Source organism: Tursiops truncatus, chromosome 10 (assembly GCF_011762595.2).
Source record: "Tursiops truncatus isolate mTurTru1 chromosome 10, mTurTru1.mat.Y, whole genome shotgun sequence".
NCBI lineage: Eukaryota > Metazoa > Chordata > Mammalia > Artiodactyla > Delphinidae > Tursiops > Tursiops truncatus.
The window spans coordinates 24,863,535-24,881,495 of NC_047043.1; the positions used below are offsets into that span (position 1 = coordinate 24,863,535).

General features: G+C 47.3%; 1 protein-coding gene across 1 annotated transcript; it reads left to right on the forward strand.

The window, feature by feature from the left end:
• The first annotated feature begins 217 nt into the window (after window positions 1–217).
• Window positions 218–17,887, forward strand: MCM3 (minichromosome maintenance complex component 3). The gene is made up of 17 exons (XM_004328193.4): window positions 218–414; window positions 1,414–1,526; window positions 1,952–2,160; window positions 2,631–2,761; window positions 4,951–5,189; window positions 5,653–5,761; window positions 6,447–6,600; window positions 6,940–7,071; window positions 7,674–7,882; window positions 9,883–10,057; window positions 10,399–10,525; window positions 11,329–11,479; window positions 13,917–14,057; window positions 14,549–14,652; window positions 15,159–15,244; window positions 15,674–15,743; window positions 17,134–17,887. The coding sequence occupies exons 1-17, from the start codon at window positions 337–339 to the stop codon at window positions 17,330–17,332; spliced, it is 2,427 nt and encodes an 808-aa protein (XP_004328241.1). The 5' UTR covers window positions 218–336; the 3' UTR covers window positions 17,333–17,887.
• Window positions 17,888–17,961: the final 74 nt, after the last annotated feature.

The window sequence follows — 17,961 nt, forward strand, 5'->3', positions numbered from 1 at the left end:
CTGCCCAATGAACGGGCTCCGCTAGCATCCTCTCGTCCTATTGGTCAGCTTTCCCGTCAGTAAGGGCGGAGCGGAGAGGGCCCCGGATGGCACTTTTCCCGCCACAGCGAGGCGCCGCGCGGAAAACTTGGAGAAGAAGCAGCTCTCGATTGGATACTCTCTATTCTTGCGTAAGAGGATTCAGCCAATCAGAATGTAAATACCCTACAAGATACCCCGCCCCTTCCTTAAGGTTACTTTTGTTGGCGGGAAAAGTTGGGAAGTTTTAGCGCTGGGGCAGGGTCAGCCAGGGGCCCTCAGCACGGCTCCGGTGGCAGAAGTTTCCGTGCGGCGAGCATGGCGGGGACCGTGGTGCTGGACGATGTGGAGCTGAGAGAGGCGCAGAGAGACTACCTGGACTTCCTGGACGACGAGGTGAGAGAGGCGCCGGGTCGCGAGACTAGGGCGCTGGGAGCCTTAGGGCCGCGCACGGGCCGAGGGAGGCCGCGGGCCTCCAGGCGGCGGCTGCGGGGCAGCGGCTCGGGACCTTCCGCCCTTACCTCGTAGCTTTCCTAGAGGCGGAGTCAGTGGTTAAAAGCGATCCTGTGACTTTTTCCCAGGTACAAATGGTGGCCGTTCTCGCGAAAGGCAACAGGTTTCCTCCAAGTGCAAACCAGCTGCAAAGACCACGTTGATCACTCCCTGCTCTCTTAACTTGAGGGGAGGGTGAGGGGAAGGACGGCAGGAAAACGGTAGTGACCCGCCGCATTTTAGGGTCCCCAGGTTTTAGTGACCGACTTCCTAACCGGAGATTTGGCCGCAATCTTTTTCCATATCTAGTGGGTTGCGGGGAAAGAGTATTGGTATGCAGATAAAGGGGGTTTTACATGCAATTTAAGACTGACAGCCGTGGAACGTTGGTAAAAACATCTTGAAGTGTTGATAGTGCTGTTTGTAAATGTAGCTAAGGCTCCCTACTCCTAGGTCCGGATGTAGGAACTCTTTGTATATTATACAGATGATAGGGAAATGAAATATTTTCATTCCATACAAAATTCTGCAAGGAAAAGTCACTTTGATATGCATATTAAAAGTCCGTTTAATTTACACTTTGACAAAGTTTTTATTTGTTGTCCTCGTAGCCTTACGAGCTCGTTTTAATTCCCCATTAAAGGTTGAGAAATGACTGCACACAGAAGAGCTGTTGGTGATAATAGGAATAATATGGACCTTGAGGAAGTCATTATAATTCATACACTGGCCTCTTAGGGCGTATTTGGAATCCGAGGCTAGTGAGTGAAAACGTGGGAGAAATTGGGGTTCAGATGTGCCGCAGAGATGGATATATTTTTCTTGCTGTGAGAGCTGCCTCTGTTTAAAAACATCTGATTTTTGAATTTGTGGCTGCTGTGGCATGCGGTGGCTATTTTGCAGGAAGACCAGGGAATTTATCAAAGCAAAGTTCGGGAGCTGATCAGTGACAACCAGTACCGGTTGATTGTCAACGTGAATGACCTGCGTAGGAAAAACGAGAAAAGGGCTAACCGGTGAGTGGTTGGGGGTCTCCAAGGGCACATCCTGGCCCTGAGTGAGAATGGCTCCCCTCTCTTCCCTGGATTGGAGCAGGCTTCACAGGAGAGGACCTGGATGAAATGTTTTTGACCCTGAAGCCCTTAGTGTCTCACCAGCTCCTATGTTTTTTACCTCTCTTCACAAAGTAGGTGGTGGACATTTTCTTCTCAAGAGCTCCTTGTTCCATGTTTAACTGAGTATCATTTCTCCATCGTTGAATTAAAAGTTGGCCCTCAGTTCTGATGTATTGTACTGGGCCTTGTAGGATGGCAGGAGAAAGTAGAAGCTAGATTTTGCCGTCAAAGCTTTGATGATCTAAGAATGTCCACTTCTGTTTTGTGGGTCATTTTTTGAGTTCTGCCCTGTCTGCCTAATGATTCTTTCTCTCGCCCGTCTGCAGCCTCCTGAGCAATGCCTTTGAGGAGCTGGTTGCCTTCCAGCGGGCATTGAAGGATTTTGTGGCCTCCATTGATGCTACATATGCCAAGCAGTATGAGGAGTTCTATATAGGCTTGGAGGGCAGCTTTGGCTCCAAGCATGTCTCTCCCCGGACTCTTACCTCCTGCTTCCTTAGCTGTGTCGTCTGTGTGGAGGGCATTGTCACTAAATGTGAGTGGGCTAAAGTGGGGGACTAACGGAATGGAGGTGGCATAGGCTTGGGGGGCTGGAAGGCAGGAGAGGTGGAGTAGAGTTGGGGAGCTAATGGCTTCAGAAAGGTGGAGCACTGAAATTACGGGGTGAAACTTGGAGGAGCTCAAGTATTGCACAGTAACTAGGGGGACTTTGAGTGACCACCTGTGCCAGCAGAATGATGAAGTTGGCTGAGAGTGGAGGAGTCGTGGCTCTTGGCAGTCTCCTCATTCTGACCGTGAACTCCTACTACTTCTCAGTCAGGATCAGCTGTACTTGAAGTTTTACTTGGATTATGGTGTTGTTCTAGGTATAAAGGTGAATTAATGACAAGTAGTATTGAAATTGCTCAACTAGTTGGAAGAACACAGTATTTGGAGTCATCGTGGGCTTGCCGGGGTTACATCCTCCTTCTCACTGTCTAGTTGGGTGACTTTCCATTCCTATAGGCTCTCTAGTTCGTCCCAAAGTCGTCCGCAGTGTTCACTACTGTCCTGCTACCAAGAAGACCATAGAGCGACATTATTCTGATCTCACCACCCTGGTGGCCTTTCCATCCAGCTCTGTCTATCCTACCAAGGTGAGGAGAATGAATTGATTGGACCTCTTTAGAGGTTGGGCTCAAAGATGTCTGTTTTAATGCAAGTAATTGGGTAATATCTGAAGTCTTTCTTCTAGATGTGAATAAGATGAAAAGTAAGGATTAATTTGAAGGAAAGATTGATTGCTAGTCAGAGTTTAATATGGAAAGTCCACAATTCTTTTTTTTTTTTAAAGAAAAAATATTCTCTTTAGAAAACTTGGAAAATTATGGAAGAATTGAAAGAAGGAACAAAAGTCATCTAATGTACGTTGATCTTTTAGCAAAGTTATAATATCATATGATTTTGTAATCTACTTAGAGTAATATGGAAAAATACTTATGCAGTAATGTTACTCTGAAATCTCTGAAATCTCTGCAAATATTTTACTGTGGATTTGAGAGAAGGTTGACATGGAGAATGGCTTTAGTCTTGGTGTTCAGATTGGTCTGCATTGAGGATGGTGCGAAGTCTTCTTACTTAGAGACAAGAGAAGATGACTAATACTGATTACTTGATGTCTGAACACATTTTATCTCTGCGTGTCCCTGCCGTCAAATTTTTTTTTTTTTTTTTTTGCGGTACGCGGGCCTCTCACTGTTGTGGCCTCTCCCGTTGCGGAGCACAGGCTCCGGATGCGCAGGCTCAGTGGCCATGGCTCACAGGCCCAGCCGCTCCGCGGCATGTGGGATCCTCCCGGACCGGGGCACGAACCCGTGTCCCCTGCATCGGCAGGTGGACTCTCAACCACTGCGCCACCAGGAAGCCCCTGCCATCAAATTTTAATTGAGAGCGACTGTATCCAAAGGATTGTCGGGCACTGAGGAGGACACAGATGTAAAGAAGACCCAGTCCTTGTCTACAGTTTTATCAACTGGTGGAGGAATCGTAACATAAACAAGACTGAGTTTCTTAGAATTGTAACTGAGTCATACTTGAGAACCATTTAGTCTATCTCAGGTGAAATGTGAAGCTCAGCGAGCCTCCAGTTAGAACTACTTATGTTCCAGTTAGTGATGGCCCTGAGGACAGGAGCCTGTCTTTTTACTCTCAGGCCAGTTGCATTTCCTCAGTCACCTGGCTCTCTTGTTCATTAAGATCGCTACTTTCTAGAATTTATTCTCCAGGAATTACTCAGGGGTACTCTGCTGATTGCTGTGGCCAAGCTTCTTTGCTCAGGACCTGAAATACACCAGACCAGGTCTCCTGGAGGTTGTCTAGTGTGGTTCTTAAGAGCATGGGCTTTGGTGGACCGTGGAGAACTTCTTTATCCTCTCCCAGCCTCAGTTTCCTTGTTTGTAAAATGTGGAAAATACCAGCTTTTGGGACTGAGTTGTGATGATTACATGAGATAATTTTGTGAAGTTACAGCACAGTGCCTTGCACATAGTAGGCACTCCACAAGTGATAGCTGCTGTGTTTCTAGAAAATTCAAATGGCAAGGAAGTAAAACTTTGAAATGTTTTTATTGAAGTTTAATATACAGAAAAGCTTACATAAGTGTACAGCTCAGTGAAATTTTACAAGCTCTATATAAAGTCAGCATCCAAACCAGGAAACAGCACCTTACTAGTGCTCAGAAGTCCCTCTTGAAGCCACACTGCTCTCGAGATCCTGACATCTAGCAGCTTCGAGTACTTTTCCCTGTTTTTATATTTTATCTAAATGCTCATCTGTGTTGGGCTTCTTTTGTTCAACATACGTTTTTGAGTTTCATCCATGTGTATAGGTGTACTCCATATATTTTCACTGCTGTGTAGTATTCACTCGTGTGGCTATACCACACTTATTTAACCATTCTGTTGATGGCATTAGGATATTTTCTAGATTTTGGCTATTTGGAATAGTGCTGCTGTGAACATTGTAGTGTGTGGCTTTGGGTGAACGTTGGTGTTGGGTATTACCTAGGAGTAGAAATACCGAGTCATAGCATAGGGGAAGTAAGGATCTCAGTATAGATGTTAATGCAGCCATGGTCCCTTCTGGCTGTAGATCACCCCTTCCATTAGATGGTTTGTAACTAGAACAGACAGGAATGGAAAAAACTGGAGAAGATATTTGGCGTTTATTGTTCCTGGATACTAATCTCGTGCGGTTTATCTACAAATTATATTTGTTTCCTACAACAAACGAGTGTGGCATTCTAAGACATGGTCGAGATGACTGCCTCTCTGTGTGACTTTTCCAGGATGAGGAAAACAATCCCCTTGAGACAGAATATGGCCTTTCTGTCTACAAAGACCACCAGATCATCACCATCCAGGAGATGCCAGAGAAGGCTCCCGCTGGCCAGCTTCCCCGCTCCGTGGACGTCATACTGGATAATGACTTGGTGGACAGAGTGAAGCCCGGTGACCGGGTCCAGGTGGTGGGGACCTACCGCTGCCTTCCTGGAAAGAAGGGAGGCTACACCTCAGGGACCTTCAGGTAGATGGTTCGTCCTGAGGTGTTTGGAATGCTGCTGGCAGAGTACATTCTGGTAGCAGTCTTTCTCCAGTTTGCCATCTTCCCCAGAGTTACATTGGACTGGTGAAACACTCTACCTGCCTGGGAGATAAAACTCGCCATACTGTCTTATGCTAGAAGTGGGAGTTACTGGTCACATATTACAGCCTCCTGGCTTACCTGGGGGTTTCTTGCATGTTCCCACCTCCCTCCCATACACTGTCCCAAGCTCTGTGGGTCAGCAGGAGGTAAATTCCCAGGGTGAGGCACCATCAACATATTTGTGTCATAGATGAAGAGAATCAGTGGTTGAATTCGGAACAGCTTTGCTTCTCTGTTTTTTCTTTTCTTTATTTTTTTCTGATTTGCTGTTCTAGGTTAGGAGCCTAAGAAGGCTTTGGTGTTAGGAATTGAAAATAGCCTCTTACTGTCCTCTCTGTCCCAGGACTGTCCTGATTGCCTGTAACGTGAAGCAGATGAGCAAGGACGTTCAGCCTTCCTTCTCTGCTGAGGACATAGCCAAGATCAAGAAGTTCAGTAAAACCCGTTCCAAGGTGTGGCGTCCTTTGAGGATTTGAGGGTGGGGATGGATTTGTTAGGGTCGTATTTGGGCATGGCCATCTTTGTACTGCATCAGGAGGAAGGTCAAGGCTTTTTCTCGGAAGTATTTGGTGCCAGCTTCTAGTTTTGAGTCAGTAAGCAAAAGGGTGTTTTTGCTGTTTTTCTTTAATATTTCTGTTGTGCTACCTGCTAAGTGAACCTAATACAAATATTAGGAGTTAGAATGTTAGTGTACCAAGGAGTCTATACGGAATACACCAGTGATACATGGTTACTTAAAGATAAAATACGTTATTTTTGTTTTAGTTCTCTAATTTATTTTTCTTTAAAAAATTTCTCCTTTTAAAGACAGAATGTTCTCATTCAGAATTGAACAAAATCTATGCATGTGTGACAGGTTACTGCTGAAGCACAATACATAGTCTTATTAAAACTAAAATGTTTTGAGCCTGGAAGCACTTTTTTTCCTAAAGATTAAAGCTCTGAGCAGGTTTTGGAATCCAGGCTTCCTCTGTGTCTGTTCTGATAATGCTCTGATCGGTGTGAAAGTCTTAGAGAAGAAGCTTTTACAGTTAAGAACAGTGTATTTCTTCAACCATCTTCTGTGGGCTGAAGTGAGTTCATCCAACCCCATGGAGGCTCCTTAGGCTTTTCACTCCGTGGTTGTTCTTCCTCCAGGATATCTTTGACCAGCTGGCCAGGTCGCTGGCCCCCAGCATCCATGGGCATGACTATGTCAAAAAGGCAATCCTCTGCTTGCTCTTGGGAGGAGTGGAACGAGACCTAGAGAATGGCAGCCACATCCGTGGGGACATCAATATCCTTCTAATAGGTACGGTGTTGGTTTAGTCTCCTGGTCTCCCCCTGTGGGGTGTGGTTGCAGGAATCTATCATCTGTCAAATTGTGTGTCTGTACCTGGCTGTGTTTCAGTCCCATCAAAGGACAAAAGTCTAAAATGAATTTTTTAAATTATTTTTATTATTTCTGGGGTTCCTGATTTATAATGTCTAAAATATATTCTTCTGTGAATGGGAAAGGGAAAGGGAAAGAAATAATATTAACAACCTGTTACTATACATTTCTATTGTGTCAAGAGCTGTGCTAGAAAAGCAGCACTTGCTGGGGGGCAAGGGAGTTTCCAAGAGTCACGGCTGCCCCGTCCCATTACAGGAGACCCATCGGTCGCCAAGTCCCAGCTTCTGCGGTACGTACTGTGTACCGCACCTCGGGCCATCCCCACCACCGGCCGGGGCTCGTCTGGAGTGGGTCTCACGGCCGCTGTCACCACAGACCAGGAAACAGGTATGGGTGGAAGGGTCCTTGGCAGAGGTCCAGCAGTGAGATGAGCATAGATGGTTTGAGCTTGCTCCAGGCGCTGGCCTGTATTGGGAAGATACACTTGAGAGGTTAGTGTGGGCCAGATTGGAGAGGACCAAGTATCTGGCAACAATGGGTGAATTATTGAAATGTTTGGGTGGCCCTCTAATGACAAGAATGTCTCCTGGAAGGCTGTTGGAAAGAGCTGTGAAGGAGCAACTTTTGACATTTGAAGGGAAATAAAAAAGAAGATTGTACTGCTTTATACGTTAGAGGAAGGGATTTGAAGACCAGTGAAAAGAGAACAGAGATCTAGTTGGGAAATGGCTTGAAGATGAGGATAAAGAGAGGAAATCTGTGAAGGAAGTGTGTTGGAGGCTAGCTGCTTAGATATCAAAGTGGGACAAGGAATACTGTTCAGATACAAGCTTCCTCAGGGTTTCCTCTGAGTCTAGGTGCTGACACCTCTTAACTACACTCTCGTTCTCATGTATGGCAGTGCGAGGTGCTTAGGAAGGAGACTGACATCTAGTCCCGTCCCCTACAACCTGGATGGTAGTGTGTGTTTTTCCCTCCCCACCTCCCAGGGGAGCGGCGTCTGGAGGCGGGGGCCATGGTCCTGGCTGACCGAGGTGTGGTTTGCATCGATGAGTTTGACAAGATGTCTGACATGGACCGCACGGCCATCCACGAGGTGATGGAGCAGGGCCGAGTCACCATCGCCAAGGCCGGCATCCACGCTCGGCTCAATGCCCGCTGCAGTGTTCTGGCAGCCGCCAACCCTGTCTACGGCAGGGTGAGTGGAATCAGGCACTCAACTGTTGTCCTCACCTTCATTTGGTTTTGCTGAGTGACTAGGCTGCAAAGTTTATTCCAGGTGACCTGGGGAGCAACAGGCCACAGACCAAAGTAAGCTTGTCATCTTGTTACTGTCCCTGGTTTAGGGCAGTGGTTCCTCACCCGTTCATCCATGTCAGAATCCCCTGGAAAGTTATTTATTTAAAATAAGTTTTTAAAAATACAAAGAAGAAAACAAAAGTGACCTGCAGCCTCACAACCCAGGTAACCTACACTGACACTGAAATAAAAGTACTGCATGCAGATGGTCGGAGGATTTATGAACAGAGCAGAGAGATATAATAAGGAAATGAATAGCCTGCCTTCTCTCTCCTGTTCCTTTCCCAAGAGATGACCACTGATGGCTCTTGAGTGTTTCAGGAAACAAAAACTTTAGCATGAAAAGAAAAACAAAAAAACAAAACTTAGCATGTGCCAGTAAATACACTATCTCCTTGTTAAGAATTAATCTATTTATCTTTGTTTTTTAGTATGACTATGATGTGCTTAGGTGTAATCTTTTATATTTATCCAGCTTCGGGTTTGCTGAGTTTAGGGGTTTTGTTTTTGTTTTCTTTTAAGCAGCTGTCTAGTATTCCATTGTATGGACTTATAATAATTTGTTTAACCAGTCTCCAAATGATAGGCGTTTGGTGTTTTCCCTTTCCCCTCTGCTATTATGAATGAAACTGTAGTGAACATCCCTTTATGTGCATTTTGTTAAGCATTTGGGAATGAATACTTAGCAATGGAATCATTGGATTAACAGTTACATGCATTTTTATGGTAGAGATTGCCAAATTGCCCTTTTAAAGATTGTACCATTATAATACTATTAACTAATACTTACAGATGCTTTATATTTATTAACTCCTTTCACTCTCACAATAACCTTGTGAGGTAGGTATTATCCTCATTTTACAGATGAGAAAATGAAGGCATAAAAGGTTAAGTAACTCGCTCAAGAGTCACAAGCTAGAAAATGGCAGAAAATGGCAGAGAGGATTCGAACCCATAGCCCATGCTGTGCTCTGACAACTTATGATCCCGCAGTGAATGAGAATACCTGTTTTGCTGGCATTTTTTAAACATACGGGTGCCTAGTCCCCAGCCCAGAGTTTCTGAATCCAAATCTCTGGGTTGGGGCTCTTGGTAGCTATGGTTTAGAAAGGCTTCGTAGGTTAGTTCTAATGCATAGTGTGGGTTGAGAACCATACAGTTTTAGATTAATGGTAACACGTGTTACGTCATTCTGAAGAATTTCTCTGGGGAACGTAGGGAGAAGATGGCAGGTCCTGGAATGTGAACGTGGCCAGAATCGTTAATGTTACCTACGAGGTTGTCAGGCCTCTGACTGACGTGGGGAGGCGTCAGCTCGTAGGCCTGGGAGTTGAAAGATAAGAGTATAGGCGTTCTTGAGTCCCAGGAAAACCTCCCTTGATCCTTAAGACATTATAGTTTATAGATTATCACGCGTTTTTGTTGAGACTTTACCCAGTACCTTCTGAGTAAGGAAGCCAGAGGCTCCAGGTGTTTCTGGCTTAGCCAGCTTGTCATGTCTTCATAATAAGTAGGGAAGAGGGACTCATCTTCCAGAGCTAGTCCTGCCTCTGATTGAGGAGCAGAGTGAAGCTTGGGGAGGAGAAGGCTGGTTTTGAGACCCACAGTCAGTTTGCTAGAGGCAATGGAGCGAGGAGGTGGGGCTCTGTTTACCTGGAAGGAAGGGCGTGGGGCTCTGAGCTTGCTCAGGTCAGCTGAGCGTCAGAGGAGGGCTGCACATAGAGGAAATGAATTCAGTTTCTTAGTAGCCTGGAAATGCTTTACATCTTCACTGCTTATTCGCTTTGCGTTTGAAGGTCTGGTCTTCTGTTCTCACTCACCTAACCGATCCGGCCTCCTTGTTCTTTCTTCGCATTGATGTTGTCTCCACTCTCCTTTTTTCTCGTGTTCCCCACCCAGTACGATCAGTACAAGACCCCCATGGAGAACATCGGGCTGCAGGACTCACTGCTGTCCCGATTCGACCTCCTCTTCATCATGCTGGATCAGATGGATCCCGAGCACGATAGGGAGATCTCAGACCACGTCCTCAGAATGCACCGCTACCGGGCACCTGGCGAGCAGGACGGTGACGGTGAGGCCGGGGGAAGAGGAAACCTGACTGAGGGGAGGGCACCTAGACACAGGCCGCACTCTCAGACCCAGCCTGGCGTTGGTGGGCGTGGTAGCATCTGGGGTGATGTGGAAGGTGCCCTCGCCTCCCTGGTTCCTACGGTGTGTCTCTTGTCCATTTCAGGGTCTGGGAACACCTTTGAGCCTCTTCTGTGGGCCAGGTGGTTCTGCCTCCTTATTTGTGGGGCTCACGTGTCTGCTTCCTTCTGGGTCCTTGCTTTGAGAGTCTTGTATCTCTTCAGAAGAAGCGATTTCCCCTGGGTTCAGCTCTTTCTTATTCTTTCTCCTGACTTGGTTTTCCAGCTATGCCTCTAGGGAGTGCCGTGGATATCCTGGCCACGGAGGATCCCAACTTTAGCCAGGAAGACCAGCAGGACACCCAGATCTACGAGAAGCATGATAGCCTTCTGCATGGGGCCAAGAAAAAGAAGTGAGCGTTCTTCACACCTCTTCCTGGAGGGAACCTGAGATTTGTGTAGAGCATGTTTATATGTGCTGCCCAGGCCAAGATCATGCTTGGGGTCATAATCATGGGGGCCTGTTTTCTCTTCTGGATCCACAGATGCACCCTTTTTCATGGCCACTTGCCGTGTGAATGTTCGTGGGTGATCAAGCTTAGGTTCTGGTCTTTTCCTAAAATGGAAGGCTTTGACGCCCACCTAACTGATGGTGGGTGTGTCATGTTACCTGTGTACATGAAGTGTTGCACAAGTCTCGTGGCCATTCGTGGTGAGCTTTTGTTGAAGGGGCGGTAGATCGCAAGCACTGGAAATGTTGCAAGTGGATTTGGATAAAGGAGACTTGTGCTCAGTGCCTGACATGTGAGATCCCATTCCTCTATTTTTGGCCTTGGTGCAGTTGGAAGCATAGTGTAATCTTCAAACCTGTTGGTTTAAGAATGTAGAATTTGGAGTCAGAAAATGAAATTTGAGTCCACTTAAGATTCTCTGAGCCATAGTTTTCCCACTGATAAAATAGGACAGATAACACCTACACTTCGTACCTAAACTACCTACTTCACAAGTAATACCTAAGTAACACCATAGAATTAAATAAAAGTATGTGAGAGGGTCTTGTACATGCTGTGTATGAATGGGGTTTGTGACACTGGGTTCCAGGCTGTAGCTCTGCTCTGTCACGTGACCTTGACTTCCCTGAGGAGGGGCAAGGCTACGACCCCAGGCAGGTGCTAGGCTGTGGCAGGGGAGTGAAATTTGCCGTGTGCGGGTCCAGGGAGAAGATGGTGAGTGCAGCTTTCATGAGGAAATACATCCACGTGGCCAAAATCATCAAGCCCATCCTGACGCAGGAGTCGGCCGCCTACATCGCAGAGGAGTACTCATGCCTGCGCAGCCAGGACAGCATGAGCTCGGACACCGCCAGGGTGAGCCTGCCTGTGGGACAGTGACCGGAGGGTGACCGGAGCCCCTCAGGATGAGGCTGGGGAGGGAGTCCCTGCTCCCTGGGAGCACTGGAAGCATTTTAACTGAGTGATTCCTTACCTTTTTCTTTGTGGCCTGAAGGGCTTCCTGTTACACTACTGTAATCATTTCCTTTTACAAAGGAAAATGCAATGTGAACCCCAGAGCTAATGTGTTTCTCATGAGTTCAGATGACATTGGCCTCCAGAAGCTGTGATTTATTCAGCAAACATGTGGGACTTCCCTGGTGGTCCAGTGGTTAAGACTCCGCGCTTCCACTGCAGGGGGCACGGGTTCGATCCCTGGTTGGGGAACTAAGATCCTGCGAGCCGTGCCACACGGCCAAAAAAAGAAAAAAACATTCAGCAAACGTGAGCGACTTCTGGGAACTGAATGAGTCTCTGTTCTTACTTGCAGTCCCCCAAGAGCTCAGTCCTGGGCCCGGGAGGCAGAAAGTAGATGAAAAGGTCATATATACCTATAATTATATACCACGGTGTAGTACCCAAAGGGGAATGAATGTGAAAGACAGTTGGAGTGTAGATGCAGAAGCTGTTAATTTTTCCTTTAGACTTTCCAGAAGGGATATGAATGTCAGGGAAGGATTCCCAAAGGGTATGATATTTGGGCTGGACTTCGAAAAAAAATTAGGAGTTGCGTAGCCATGATGATCATCCAAGGCTATTTCTAGAAACCTAATACACCTGCCCGTGAATTTATCGAAGTCTTTTGGGGCAGTGTAGTTTATATAGGTAGGATTTCACAGCAGAAAGACCCAAGTCCCAAACCATCATGATGTGATAGAGACATAGACTCTTGGATTCAGACATGACCCCAGATCATCTATTCCAGACTTACACCCAGACAAGAATTCCATCTTCTGGAATTCCTGCTGGGACTTCCTTGACACCTCCAGTTACAGCATGCCTGCATTGAAATCACTGCATTGAATCACTACATTGAATCACTGCATTGAAATGTTAGAATATTCTTCTATTTATTGAGCTTAAACCTGCTTCTCCATGACTTCTACCCATGGGCCTTAATTTTGTTTTCTGGAGACTGTGTATGACTTATTTTCTTCAGATTAAACAGCCCCCTGTCTTCTTAATTGTTTTTCCTGTCACATGAACATGTTCCAGTGTGTCAAAGGCCCTCTCACTGAATACAATACACTATCTTAGTTGTGGTCTTAGTGGGATTGGTAAATCTCTCAGTTTGGACTCTGTAGTTCTGCTCGTGTAGGCTAGGATTTCATCAGCTTTAGGTTATTCAAGAATTGGAGTTTACGATGGAATGTATAAGCTACATACTCTGGTAGCTTTCTAAATCATTAAAAAAATTGGTGAATTTATTTAAATATGAATGTATTTGTTTTTGAATGTCAGATTGGCTGTAAGTGATCATTTAGAAAACTAGAAAGCAGAAGTGACCAGATACATCCCTGAAGCATCATAGGATGGGGGACGGGAGGTGTGGTGGAAAAACCAGCCCTGGGCTCTGACCCCAGGGCTTCAGTAACGTTTGCAACTTGTGCACATCCTTTCACCTCCCAGGTCGCAGTTTTTCAACCCATAAAATGAGAAGGTTGGATAATGTCAGGGCTGCTTACCTAGGAGGGCACATCAGAATCATCTGAAACTTTTTTTGTTTTGGCTGCACTGCACGACTTGTGGGATCTTAGTTCCCCGACCAGAGATTGAATCCGTGCCCTAGGCAGTGGAAGTGTGGAGTCCTAACCACTGTACCAACAGGGAATGAATTCTTAAACCAGACATTCTGATCCATTAGACCAGGGATGCCATTCAGACAATAGCATTTTAAAAAGATGAACCCTCCACCACCCCCCACCCCCCCATTTGGGATAACACCCACCCCTTTGGGAACCACTTGATAAGAACATGTCAGAATTGTGCTTCTCCTCTGGACCTAAGTGGGTTTACCCAACTTTAGAAAGTTTGTCCTCAGATAACCTCTCTCACACCCCCATGTAGTATGACATTAGACAAATTATTGGAAGCTCTTTGAGTCCCATTTTCCTCATCTCTAAAGCTGCTCCAGGTTATTAAGGCTGTTGACTGACACAGTGAACATAAAAGCAGGATCCTGGCGCGTTGCAGGCCTGCGGCAAAGGTTCTTCCTCACTTTCCTCTCCAGCTGTAAGATGCTGGATGGTTTTCTTCCCTGTTCACCTCGTTCTCCCTCCCTCAGCCCTCAGTCATGTTTCCTTGGTTGTTTTTATCTTTCTGAATTTTACGTACTTTTTTCTGGCTCCATGGCTTGGTTTTTCCAGAGGTTTTCTGGTGGAGTCTTTCCCTCTCTGTGTGGTGGGAGTGACGGGCATGACCGGCATGCCGTGGGGGGACTTGGATGAGTGGGCCCCCTTGTCTTCTCCCCCAGACGTCTCCAGTGACAGCCCGGACACTGGAAACTCTGATTCGATTGGCCACGGCCCACGCCAAGGCCCGCATGAGCAAGACCGTGGACATGCAGGATGCAGAAGAGGCTGTGGAGCTGGTCCAGTACGCTTACTTCAAGAAGGTGAGCATCCAGGTGCTGGGCCTGAGGCTCCTCTGAATGAATTGTCGGAGCTCGTGCCTCACAGCTGTGCACGGTTGACACCTGTATCTGGGTTGTTGGCGGAAAGCAGCGTCTTTCCACTGGCCTTCCCCTGACTTAATCTCTTTGCTAGCATGGGGGTTGTCTTAAATTTAAACTAAACACCTGATCTATAAAGAAATGAATTGTTTTTCACTTAACCATTACGGGATAGACTTTTTTCCATTCATTTCTGTATTCAGTGAACGCTCCTTGAGCACATACTGTGAGAAGGGTATGGCACCCAGCTTCCAGCAGCTTCAAGCATGGGTCGCAGCCAACCCCTGCCCCTGGTCCTGGACTCAGGAATGAGAGAGTCCAGGTCATCAGACCCAGGGAGTCACTGCTATCGATGGTGCAGGAGGGACTGTTCTTTACTCAGTCCCTGGCATCTGTGACCCTCCTGCACACCCACGTGTGGCTTGGTGTCCTAGGTTCTCGAGAAGGAGAAGAAACGTAAGAAGCAAAGTGAGGATGAATCGGAGACAGAAGATGAAGTGGAGAAAAGCCAGGAGGACCAAGAGCAGAAGAGGAAGAGGTCGGATGAGGCACCGAGGAAGGAGATGAAAGACTTAGATTAGGGCTGGGGAGGGGCGGAGGGGGTCAAGGCTGCGGGGAGGGGTGACCAGACCTGTGCTGCAGTGAGTCAGAGTGTGAAGGTGACTCGAGCAGAGAGGGTGACAGCCCCTTTGTCCTCGGTGTGAAGCTTTTGGCCTCTTTCCTGCTAGGGAAGGGCTAAGTAGAGGAGCAGTAACCCGCACGGAGGCTGTTGAGTCCACATTTCAGAAGTCTTTCCTCCAGGTTATCTTTTCCTCTCACACCTGTGGTTGAATTTATGAGGGTGGGCGACAGAGAAGAGCGTTGGGAAGCAGGGCCTGCTCGTGCTCTAGTCCAGAGACGTTTGGTCTCTTTCAGAAAAGGCAGCAGTTTGTACAGGCCTGGGCCTAGTGTTCCATTTGGACTGTATGTAGATGGTTCTCTGTGGTCAGAGGTGCAGGACGGAGCTCACCAAAGCCCGTCCCTTAACTGCTGTGGGCACTTTAGGAGGAAGACCCGTCACTCGGATGCCAAGGATGGGGACTCCTATGACCCCTACGACTTCAGCGACACGGAGGAGGAGATGCCTCAGGGTAAGCGAGCGGCCCCTAGTGGTACGAGGTGGTCGCTGACTGCTGACCCTTCAGTGCTCTGCCTGTTGCGTTTGCTGGTGGGCTCCCAGTGGGCTCCCCACTTGGGACCCTGTGTCTAAGAGGTCTGTCCACGAGAATCCCAGGAAACTCAGTCAGAACTTTGGAAATAAGCTTTGCCCCCTTGTCTGCTTCCTCCCCGGTGAACTGTGCTCCTTGCCAAGCCTGGTGTGAGCGTCCCAGATCCCGTGTGCTGAGGGTCCCCTGTCTGACTTGAGGCCTTTCTCCCTGCCTGCCCTGGCTGGCCCCCGAGGGCCCCAGGAGTGAGTGTTGCAGGCTCATGAGGGCGGGGTTGGAGAGGGGCCTCTGGGCTCTGTGGACATGGCTTCACCTTGTCGTCCTCCCACTCTCTGCCACCCTTTCCCCCTCAAGTGCACACTCCAAAGGCGACAGACTCACAGGAGACCAAGGAGTCCCAGAAGGCGGAGTTGAGTGAATCCAGGTGAGGAGGGAAGACCTCTCCCCGGGATGGTAGGAAAAAAAGCTGTTATCAACGGAGCTCAGAACTAGAGGCCCGAGGGTTTTTAGAACAGTTTCTACTCTGATGACAATTTCAAACTTGAAAAAAGTTGCAAAAATAGTGTAAAGAATTCTTTACACTCTTTACTCAGAATCCCCAGTTGTTTATGTTTTACCATTTGCTTTATAAATAATTCTCTCTGGGAATTTTAAATCAATACCCTTGTGAGTTCAGGAAGAAGGGTCATAGAGCAAGGACAAGTTGTGTCTCACTGTAACCTTGGGTTCCTCTCAGTAGGAGATATATATATATATATATATATATTTTTTTTTTTTTTTTCTCCTCACTGAACTGTTGTCATTTGTTTTGAGATAAAGAATTTTTACCACTAGAGGTTCAGAAAGTTTTATCTATAAATTTTATGTTTCCTGGATTTCAAAGTAAGTCCACGGCTAAGGTTTGCTGTTTTCTTTTAATACCTTAACAGACTCAAACAGTGTCTTCACTGAAAAAAGTTTGAACAAATTGAAAAGTATTTAGGAAAAAACATTAAGATCAAGTATAATTCCATCCCCCAGGACAACCATTGAACTACATTTTTTTTTTTTCCTTTTTTTTTTTTGCGGTAAGCGGGCCCCTCACTGTTGTGGCCTCTCCCGTTGCGGAGCACAGGCTCCGGACGCGCAGGCTCAGCGGCCATGGCTCACAGGCCCAGCCGCTCCGCGGCATGTGGGATCTTCCCGGACTGGGGCACGAACCCGTGTCCCCTGCATCAGCAGGCGGACTCTCAACCACTGCGCCACCAGGGAAGCCCCATTGAACTATATCTTAAAGCACTTTCTGAATCAGCACATGGAGATCTCTTTTCAATGACTGCAGGGTTTCCATAGTATGGATGTGTAAATTTTTATTTTTGTTTTCTAATGGTGGACATTTACCCTTCATAAGACTGCTGTTGACAGTAAAACATTCTTAACATTTATCACTGTGCAGTGGTGGGGGAAGAGCTGTGGGGTTAGCTTCTAGGAATGGATTCCTGGGGTCAAAGGAGATGCACTTTAAAATTGTAGTACATGTGACTAACTCGCCTCCCAAAGATGCCATCCAAGTTTGCGTTTCTGCCGATGGTATATGGATGCCAGTTTCGCACATGCTCAGAGGCCTCTGGTTTTTAAAATGCTGTTATTTCTCACTGTGCAGGAAGCTCTGTACTACAACAGCTTAGCTTTAAGGGGGAAGCTTGGGCGTGGAGCAGCCGGGGCAGGCTGTGCAGTTGGAGGATGCCTGTGCTGATAGACCGCAGCATCGATCTGGCCTGAGAGCACGTGGGCCTCTTCCTGCTCCTTCACCCTGTCTTTCCTGTCCTGGGCAGGTTGAAGGCCTTCAAGGCGGCCCTCCTGGGGGTGTTCCAGGAAGCTCACGCACAGTCGGTGGGCATGAGTCGCCTCACAGAATCCATCAATCGGGACAACGAAGAGCCCTTCTCCTCTGCGGAGATCCAGGCTGCGCTGAGCAGGATGCAGGATGACAACCAGGTCATGGTCTCCGAGGGCATCGTCTTCCTCATCTGAGGGCCCTTGTCTGTGGACGGTGGGGTTCGGCCAAGAAAGTTTCTTCCCATTTCCTCCTCCCCCTCCCCCCAGCCTATGCGTTCATTCCCTGAATGTCAGTGTTGAATTGAACTGAAGCGGAGGACGGATGACCAAGCGGAGGCAGTGCTTGGTGGAAGCCTGGGGATGGGTCATGAAAGCTGCTTCAGGGTTAAGAGAAGCAGAAGGTGCGCAGGATGAAGACGATGCATCTTCACTGCAAAAGACTGGACCACACTCCTCACGGCCCCTCCCCAAACAAGCCACACCATTGTTCGCTGTAGGTAACATGACTTCTGAGTATTTTGGGGGGCACAGCTGGTTTCTGTTCATCCTTTCTGTGTTGGCTTTTTATCCCCCCACCCCCGAGCACTTTGGTCTAGAACAGACTTTGGGTGTTTCTGTGCTGATGGAGAGAAGCTCTGAGGCAAGTCCTAAGGCCAAGAAAGCTTGCTTTGCAGTAGCACTAGTTGACTTATACGTACTTTAGACTCAAATATCCAAGACGTTGAATAAACTTACCCATTGTGACCTTAATACTGTGTGATTTTATGGACATATTTAATTGTGGTTTTTTTCCTTGAAAGCTCCGCCCTGCGGGATGGGCTGCC

What these genes read in the sequence shown, in the direction of transcription:
- MCM3 (XM_004328193.4), top strand. Translation starts at nt 337, where the DNA reads ATGGCGGGGACCGTGGTGCTGGACGATGTGGAGCTGAGAGAGGCGCAG. An exon ending in GGAGGGCATTGTCACTAAAT is followed by an intron (nt 2,161 to 2,630) that starts GTGAGTGGGCTA and finishes CCATTCCTATAG; the next exon opens with GCTCTCTAGTTCGTCCCAAA. An exon ending in GGAGGAGGAGATGCCTCAGG is followed by an intron (nt 15,245 to 15,673) that starts GTAAGCGAGCGG and finishes TTCCCCCTCAAG; the next exon opens with TGCACACTCCAAAGGCGACA.